Raw genomic sequence first — 10,196 nt, 5'->3', positions numbered from 1 at the left:
TATTGCATTGCTTCTCTATGCTCTTAAAACAAAAAACAAACCCAAAATAAACAAAGAACAAAACCGCAAAAAAAAAAAACCTCAGCACCACTAAACAGAAAAAAACATTCTGTGCAATTTCAGCGTTGAGGGTTGAACTGTGCTCTCTAATAATGCTTGCAGACATGCATAGGCACCACTGCAGCAGACAGAGCATCAACACTGGGCTGTAAAAATGGAGCTCAGCTATATCAGTTTAAATTACTAGTACATTTAAAAAAAACCTCCCAACATCCTACATCAAATTCCAGAATCTTTCAAGTTTTTCTTGAAGGCAGAATCTGATTCAGAAAGGGATAAAGAAACAGGGCTAGCATGCACAATGAGCAATCCAGATCTCCTCCTGACCTCTCATCAATAGCTCCCATGTATTATGCAATTTCCCAAGTGTAACTGTGCAACCCCACGATCTCACAGGTTGGTAGAGTGACAACCCATCATAACCCAGACATTTCTCGAGAACAATAGCCAACAACACTAAAAAGCCACAACATCATGCCAGACAAGTGTAGCTCTAAGGGCAAAAGCAGAGCACACAAGACTGGTTCCTGTGTCATCTCTTTTGGTAAAAACACCCAATTTGGAGCTTTTAGAAATACTGTAGGAATTCCTTAAGATCTGATATGAATAAAGCATCTCCCGAAAAGCCTGACCTTGTAATCAGTACGTGCTGCAGGTTCAGACATCAACAGAGGCAGCAAAGCCAGTGCTGAATCTCTCACAGGCGTGTCAGCAGATCATTTTGGTCACAGACAAGACTGAGGTTGTGGCCTGCTTGCCTTTTTCCTGTCCTGAGGGAAGACTAGATACTGTCCCTAGAATTTTGTTAATAGCTAAAAGGTTTCTAATTGTACTCATTTTTATATACCACAGCTCAGATGCTGTCCAGTCTCTGACAGACTGGTAGGTATTAAACTGCAAACCCAAAATATGACATCCTTTAGCAGTGCCTGCAGCAATAGGAAAAGGGACAATGATTTTAAACCATGAGAGCGTAGATGCAGACTAGATATAAGGAAGACTTTTTTTTTTTTTGCAGTGATGGTGGTAAAATGCTGGAACAGGGTGTCCAGAGAGGTAGTAGATGCCCCACCCCTGGAAACATTCAAGTTTAGATTGGACAGAGCTCTGAGCAACCTGATTGAGTTGAAGACATCCCTGTACAATGCATGGAGGATTGGACTAGATTATGTTTTAAGGTTCCTTCCAACCCAAACTATTCTATGATTCTATTATTTAATGTTCAGTGTTTTTTTTCTCGAGCTTTTCTTCCCCACTACATGTGTACTGTAAATTAACTTGAGAGCAGAAAATAAAGCTACTACTCTGCAGCAATTTGCTCAAGAGGATGTACTTTTGGGGAAAAAAATGCCTTAAATATACTTAGTAATAATTTAACTCATTATTCATTTAGGAATTGTCTCCCCATGCACTAACTGTGATTTGGGTGGGACAGAGAAAGGCAGTGACAAAGCATAAGAAAACTAACCCTTTAGTTTTAGAAAATTACACCAGAAGCATTCAAAGGAAGGTGAAAGAATCCCCACACAAGAAACTGAAGAACTGAAAATCTGCAACCTGCATCTTTGAGGTTTATTGTTTGGGAGGAGTAGGGTTGTTTGGTTTTTTTTTGGGGGGGTGGGGGGGGTCTGTGTTTAAAGACTAGAAATTCTTCACTCTAGTCATAGCTCCTGGGTCACTGCATGCATTCTTTGTAGCCAAGAGCTGTAGGAGCTGTATTAAGCCCCTCCTTTTTACTGCAGTCAGGAGAGAAACCATGTACCTCATTATTGCTCTTTCACACACTTTTTACTCCACAAAAGAGAGTTGTCTTCCCTGCATTAGTTTCACATCAGAACACACCCGTCTTCACTTCCCTCCAGGTAGAGGTAATTACTACTCCAGGTAGTAATGTCATGCATAGCTGATAAAAATCAAAGCTGCAGCTCTGCAGCTTTAAAAGGAGTGGGAAGGGAGATAGAACACAGGTACTCACAGGTATACCTACAGGCACTAGAAAGAGGTCTTTACAAAAACGCAGACAAAATAGGCTGCTTTCTTTCCCAAAAAACACTTTGCTATCTACATTAAAAAGAAACACAAGACAAAAATGAACCAAAAAAACTTCCTCCTGCAAATCGCAATTAGAGCAGCAAGAGCTGTGATGCTGCTTGTTAATACATGGAAGGCCACTATGGAAGGAGAATTGCCATTAATAAAGTCTAAAAATGAATAGTACAGATCCACAGTGATTTTAATAGTTCAGTTTCTGAATTGTACACTGTCATGTCTGACATAAAAAGACTGTAATTGACTTATTAGCTACAAATATAAATTATACCTGGATTTTCTATTTTTAATCTTAAGAATAAAAAAGTACCATGTGTTCAATCTTCCAAAGTTAGAATCATAAGGGGAAAAATGATAATTATACGAAAGTTGTCAAGAGTACACAAACAGATCATTTATATGCAACATGAAATGACAAGTCACTAAAAGTCAGACTCCTTCAAAACTGTCCAAATGATTGTCACTACCAATTGTACTAACACACCATTTGTCTTCAGAGCCCATAGAAATTGGCAAGTCTTACTCCATAATTTCACTTGCATTCCCATTTTTATACAGAGAGCTTCCCAGAAGCTTTTAATGGTCAGAAGATTTTTTTTGTTGGGTTGGTTTTGGTTTCTTGCTGGATACACCATTTTAGTCTATTTATTTATGCTTTGACTTTTTCTTTCTGGTGAGCTGCAAGTACTTCTTACTCCTCATTTTGCTGGAGTGAACAATCCCTCCCCTTTTCTTATGCCACATAAACGGGTCAGGCACAACAACCTGATTTTGTCCTTTTTGCTGGCTTGTAGTCCGTGATGTCTACAGTTTGCGGTGGCCCCTCAGCTTTCTGCCGTGCAATTATGGGGACTACCATCTCAAACACAGTTTCAAAGAGGTAGTCCACCTTGTATCCTGTTTTTGCACTGGTCTCAAAACACATTTTCTCAGCTGCTGGAACATCCTTCTCATCTAGCATTTTGTATTTCAGTATCTTTTTGTAGAGTGCAATCGCATCCTCTGCACGGACTTGTTTTCGCACCTTCGAGCCACAGCTGGCAACAGACTTCTCAGGTCTATTTTCATCTGGTGGTAATGTACAGTCATCACTGAGGTCAACTTTATTTCCAACAATAGCAAAAATGCAGTCAGCACTTGCACTGTCTGTCAGTGCCAAGAATCTTTCTTCCAGCTCTGTCAGGCTTTGGAAGCTGTTCACATCGTACGTGAGGATCACAGCAGCTGCTCCTCTGCAGTACATAGACCCAAGGCCATGGAACTGCTCCCGTCCTGGCAAAGGTTTAAACACAACAAAAAGTTAGTGTGCTGGAAGCCACATTATTAACCAAGTAAAAGAGTTTAAGGAATTTTAAGCCAATTTCAAAACCCTGTGCAAAGCAGTGAAGGGAAAAATGTGTTATTTGTAGCATTTTCCGGTTTTTCCTTCTGCTTTTCCTTAAGAGAGGAGCAGTGCCACAGAATAACTCTACATACCACTTGCTCAATCTCAGAGCAGGGAGTCTGGAAAGACAAGTGAGCAATCAAGCTCACACAGGATTCACACTAGGTGAAAGCAAAAAGAAATGGTTTGGGTTTTTTTATTAAATTGCATACTAGTTGACTTATGTCATATTAACTGCTACTCTGCTTGGGCTCACAGATGGCCCATCCACCTATTTAACCATTTATAAACAGAAGTGTACTGCTTCAAATTCTGCTAGAATTTATTACTTCTATAAATTCAGTACACATTTTCAAGTACATCCCGTTCAGAAATCTGGATCAAAATCAGTAACCAACAACTTCTAGATTTTGAGGGATTTTGTAAGCTATTTAATCAGACTAAACTGTAACTGCTACATGCCCACAGTTCTCAGGTACATTGGCTTTACAGGAAAAGACTCTCGTTGGGAGTATAGAGCCAGTATTGATATGCATCTGTCCCACCACAAGTGTTCACGCTTTTTTACAGTATTAAACACACATAATATAGAAAACCCTAAATACATTCTACAAGTAATTTGTCTTTTAAGTTGCCCTGGCCATCGCTCAATAACCAACAGCTAAAACGTTTCTTCCTCATCATTTAGCAAGTATCTTCCAGCACTTCTGATGAAGCCTTGATGGTATCCTTCAAGTTCATTTCTTGGAAGACAAAACTGCCTCTTCTTTAAATTCTGAGAAGCAAAAATGTTCTTTAGTATTTGTAATGGGACTAAGGGAAATAGGGCAGAAGACACACTGACTTACCATTGAGAACTGCTACTTTCCCCCAATACCTGCTACATGTAGAATATGCTGTAGTTCACTTTACACCCCAAAACCCAATCAAGAAACAGATAAAACACACTAGGTTTCAACCAGTCATCAGCATCAGCCTTAGGTCACTAGAGAAGTGTGAATGAACAAACAAAAAAAAAAGAGAGGAAAAAAAGGCAACTACACTCTCTTGTCATACAATCTCTTTGCACAGAACCTCAGTTTATAGAAATTCTGGAAGACACCTGCTTACATTCATCTTCTGCACAAAGCTACTGACCACCATGAGTTACAATATCATGAAATCCTTGTAAATGACTGTGGAATAGGAAAGGGAGAAGAAATTCATGCAGAAAAATGTGGGTCAGCACATATTGAAAAAACACATCTGCACATGAACATGCACACTGTGAAAGGAACTCAGAATCTACTTCAGCTCGGAACATAATCATCACTGCAATAAATCCTTCAACAAATGTCAGACCTCTACTCCACAAGTGCCAAAAGAGAGACAAAATGTTCATCATTATTCATAAAACAAAACTGGAAAACGTCAAGATAGAACATGAAATCCAAAGCTCACTTCACTTTTAACACTCAGTGAAACTCTGGTAACAGCCAGAGAAACAGATTTGGAAAGGTGCAGAATTTACTATAAAGAGGTGTAAAAGGAAGGTGGTGAGAATGCACAGAATTATGTGAAACATTTGCATGAGGAAAAATTGTGGGATCTCTCAGGCTGGTGAATGATTGAAAAAAGGGTAGAAACAGATGTCTATAAATTCAGGCCTAATACTGAGAAAGTAACTGAGGAACAACTATTTACTCTTTCTCATCACACAGAAAATGAGAATTTCACATCAAAATCATGCATGTAATTTAAATACTTTCCTGCAAAGCGAATAATTGGTAGTAGGTGTTATTTGACATTGCAGAGGTCAAAAGTTCAATGAATGGCATTCAGAAAACCATTAGGCAAAGTTAGTGGAGAACTGCTTCTGTGCAACTTTGTGTAACTTCTGATTTGCTTTCCCCCAGCAAAAGAAATTCTTTAATGATCTGGTAGGTAGGAAAAAAGGAGGTAGTAAAAAAATAAACCAAACCAATAATTATGCCTTTGTTTAGGTATGTTGGGTAAGGGCAAGGGAGACTGAGATACAGAGGAGGGAGAAGGTCAGTGCTTTTGCAATTTTTCCTTCAATCTCATGTTTAAAGTTGCACTGCAACTGAGTCTTTAAATGTCTCCAATTTTCCAGTAAAAGTTTGTGCCATGACTGATTTTGTTATCATCCGAACCCTGATTATACTGTGGTCTGGAAATCACAACGGAACATATATCCTCCTCTGTTCTCCCACTTCAGATGCCTAAACCATAATATCCAGCCCCCAGAATCATTTGCTACAACAACCAAGTACTAGAACAATACTATTATTTGTTTTATGGAATTCATATGCTAATCTAATCTTGTACAGCAAGATTAAATCATGACACTTCTACATGGTAACTACCAACTGATTACTTCTACAACTAATATATTGTTTAAAAGGGGAAAGAAACAGAAAGAATTTACTTTGCATAAGGGGTTAATTATGTCAGAGGAATAATGGATATTGTCCCTCACTCACTCTCACAGAACAATCTACATGCAGAAAAAACTGCATAATGCACTTTTTCAGCAGTTTCCTTGTACAGACTACTTCTGATACTTAAGGACTGGAACAAAGCTAAATTTGGAAAAAAAACCCAAACTACACTAAGTATTTAAACTAATATCTGTCCTCAAGGTGTCAGGCAAAATAGCGTCAGACATTAGGTTTACAAACCTACTACATGAGAACAGCCATTGCCTTCTTATAGCCAGTTTTCTTTCCCTGGACACATCTGGTCCGACTTCAACCACATTCCTTTTTATATAATTAGCTAAATTAAATGGTAAGCCCTGAGTCCAACAATCAAACAATTTCACCCTTTAAAAAAAAAATAAAGGTAACGGTAAGAGTGGTAGAACTATCAAATAATTTGCAGTCAAAGGAATTGCAAGAACCACCAAATCAACCACAAAGGCACAACATCAGGACATCAGGGAAATTTTTTAAAGCAAATCAACCAAAACTAATTTCCATTTTTTTTTTCATCCTTATATTTTGCCTTATTTACAGCAGTTTGACAACCCTACAGCTGTAGCCCCATCTGCAGCACCATCAGCTTTTCAGAGGCTCTTCCAGCAAGTATATGAAGTCTTGTTGGAGACTCCATCCACTCAGGAGCAGTGCAGCCCCCGAGCATTTTCAAAGTCTTATGACAGTCATCATAAACAAATCAAAGAATTTTGACCCAAATGGACCTCAGTACAAAGTTGTAAGAAACCCAAGGGAGAAAGAAGGGAAAAGTAGAGTTGCTAGAGGCCTGCCTAATAAATAAGCAAGGCTAGATTTAAAATATGCTGAGACTTGAACTTGAAGCCTAGGCTTTGGTCTAGCCAGCCTCCTATAGCACCCCAACCTCTCAGCTGGAAGTCAGAAGCCCCTGTGAATGCTTTCTCTGGATGGGACCACAGCCTGGCCAAGCATTCCCATCCCTTCCCAGCTGTGGGATCCACTCATATCAGCCGTGCCTCAGTCTTCCTCATGGATTGGAGCTCTCCTCCTGCCCAGCCGCCCCTGAGGGTGGTATGCAAAGTAGCCTGTGAAGTTGTGTGGATATTTACAAGAGCAAATTACTTCCTCCAGACAGATTTGAATGCTCCTTACCTCCTACCCCTTCAAAAGCTTTCACCACAACTTCTGAAGTGGCACAACTTCCCACACATGCACTCTTTCAAGAAAACTTCTACCAGAAGAACAAGTTTTAAATCTCTCAGTGTTGAGCACATACAAGAATGCAGAACAGGCTGTTTTAGTGTTGAGGAATAAAACACAACAAATACTACAGAGACAAAAAGGTCTTCCATCAAGTACTGAAAAAAGCAATGGTGCTACACTGATATCAGTCTGAGCGGAACCCTAAATTCTGAGTTCCTAAAGCAAATATGTAGCAGGGAAAAGTACACAAAGATGGGCTACAGAGGCACATTAACATTGCATTAAAATTGAACAAGAGTGCAAAATTATCCAGGAAGTTCTCAGTTCATAAATCAGGTATCTTCCAACAATTTTCACTGTGATTTTAACAGTATTGTAATCTGAACAGTAGAGAGGAATTAACACAAACACAAGGTACCAGCTAGGTTTTGCCTTTCAAATTCTTTCTCCTTTATAAAAGAGTCTGAACTTGAGTGTACATGGAGAGGGACAGGAACTATGCCCTAGGGAGTTAGTTAGAAGACGAAAGAAAAGAGAAAGTATGACACCCATGACACAGCACAGAAATCAGTACTAAAAAGAAATGAGCTTTGAGGATTCAGCTGCAGTAGATGAAGGTTCAAGGGGTGACCCTTATGCTCTTGAGTTACCTCAGCAGGAACATCCGCGTGATCACAAGAGTAGACAAAGAAGCTCCCTTTTGAAAAAGGGAACAACATTTCCTTCTGTTCCCAGATAATGCAGTAATGTTGTGACCCTTTAAAGGACATCAGGGGAAACAATTTTTCTGGGAACTGAGATTTCTGTTTGTGTACATATACTGAGATATGTACTGACTATTAAACAAACCATAAAGGTCCTTAAAGGTTTCAGGAAAATGCCACTCCCCACACGCGAGTCAGGCTGTCAAGCTTTGACAGAATTAAGTCAGAGTTCTTTATTATCTTGTTCAAGGTTGATATTCATTACTTGTACATGACTTTATCACATTTCCCTTGAAGTAAGGAGCTTTCTAAAGAACTGGACTATGCCTGTGGTTACTTGGGGATAAAAATAAAGCTGTCCATCCCAAAGGATTAACATGGAGGACATAAGCAGGAATTAGTGGAAACATGAGTCAGAAAGCACTGGAGAATTCAATTTCTACATATCCATGAGCTGTCCAAATACATGACTTCCTGGTCTGTCAGAAAAATGCCAACGTTTGGTTTTCCTTCTAGACAAAATTCCCCATGGAATGAAAACCTCTGTGAGGGGAAAAAACCTAAATAATTAAATTAATAAACCCTAACAAACTCCGCTCCCCCTCCTCACCCCCAAAAAAACACAACCACTAAAACAATTCCAGTTGAGTAACTAAAAAATTCATTTAAGCTCCACCTTCACTCTGTATTATACATTCACAAAGTTGCATTATAGAAGATACTTGTGTATACTGAAGTTTCAGAATGCAACAGATGTCTAGTTCTACTAAAAAACAAGATGGCATTTATTTTGTTTACACTCATTACTTAGGTATGGATCAACATTCAAGGCATGAACCGTGCCCTGTTTTAGGAGCTTCTATTTAAGTTATTAAAATTAGATATGGATGTCTTGGCCAAAGCAGAATTTAACATAAACATAGGAAAGTACTGATCTTAATGCCCAAAGGGCTTCGCTTTCATGTTTTAAAGTAGAAAGAGCTACACATGGAAGAAGAAAATAACAACCACATGGGTTAAGTGTACAAACATTGCTCTCCAAAGAAAAAAACATCAAAAACAGCCAGTCAAGAAAGTGGGCTCAAGGTAATATAGGATTGAGACAAGCTTACTCCACTTCTAAACACAATTTCCTCTGAATTGCTAAGTCAAGAATCTTTATCTCATAAAAAAGAAGATTTAAAATTGTGAAAGAGACCATCTCTTCCCTTAAATCTATGCATTTTTGTCTTAATGAACAAATACTTTGAGTTCTGAAAGAGTTTGAAATTGCCAAGACCCTGCAAACATCCCCACTCTACAAACATGAACCATTTTAGGTTTATAAAGCTTCTGTGAAACAGCAGCTCAGCGTGAGAAAGCAAGCCACATGAACCAGGAGCAGTCATTTACTTCTCACTTAGGCAAGACAACAAATTGTGATCAATCTGAGCCCTGATCTTCAGTCAGCTTTAATTATCATACTAGAAATACCACACCTCTACTAATGAATATGTCCCTTGGACACAAAAATCAGTGACTAGAAAGGCTAGAATTTATCCACTGCACAATCACTACCTATGAATTACCTAACCCCCCTCAGATCTGGTCTTAGAAAAAGAAAGTCATTCAAAAACATTTTTAAATAAATAGAAACAACTAACACAGCTTCAGTCTTTATAACATTCTTCTTTTCACTCTAATTTAAAACATAAAAACACATCATCATGTTGCACAAATGGTTCCTTCTTCCCACCCCCACTCCCCCACAGAGGTGTCCTTCTCACAGAGGTTATTCACAAGCTTGTATCCAAAGTTACTAAGAACCAAGCCTGACAGCATTTAGGTATTTATACTGCTGCTTTTATATAGATAAAGGAAATGTCCTGCACAAGCTGCTTTTCCTCCCCTGGAAGCTGGCATTCAGGAAGGCAAATATACTCAGGATATTTCTTTCAATCACTACAAATATCTTCCCATAAAAAAGATCACAATATCCAAATGGAGGCAAGTCCCAGATTCAGAGGAACCAACAATGTATTTCAGCTGACTGCCACAGATGAGAAAGCCTTATGAACTGTAAACAGTGAAGCAGAAGATGCTTTCTAATACATTTAAGTCCATGACATTTTTATAAAAGGCAGATCCCAAGAGCTCAGTGCACTATTATACAGGAGGAACATAACATTATTTTCCTGATCTGGAAGTGGCTTTATATTATGTCACTATAATTTAGTCCCTGCTGAATTCACATTCAGAAATCTTATACAATCTACTGGCCAAATGCTTTGGCACTATAATCCCAAATTTATGAGTTATGGTTCCACAGTATGAGTTTTATCCTGAGAGACTGAGCTGTGC

The 10,196-nt window shown here is 38.8% G+C and overlaps 1 protein-coding gene across 1 annotated transcript in view; it reads right to left on the bottom strand.

The window, feature by feature from the left end:
- Positions 1–2,275: 2,275 nt before the first annotated feature.
- RAB20 (RAB20, member RAS oncogene family) overlaps positions 2,276–10,196 on the bottom strand; it is a 29,587-nt gene continuing 21,666 nt past the window's right edge. Inside the window, exon 2 of the mRNA XM_064646528.1 lies at positions 2,276–3,381. Within this exon, the coding sequence (XP_064502598.1) occupies positions 2,861–3,381 (521 nt within the window). The 3' untranslated portion in view covers positions 2,276–2,860. The remainder of the gene's footprint in view (positions 3,382–10,196) is intronic.

The sequence above is a fragment of the Pseudopipra pipra genome, chromosome 2 (genome assembly GCF_036250125.1).
Source record: "Pseudopipra pipra isolate bDixPip1 chromosome 2, bDixPip1.hap1, whole genome shotgun sequence".
Taxonomy (NCBI): domain Eukaryota; kingdom Metazoa; phylum Chordata; class Aves; order Passeriformes; family Pipridae; genus Pseudopipra; species Pseudopipra pipra.
This window is presented reverse-complemented; position numbering and strand designations above follow the sequence as displayed.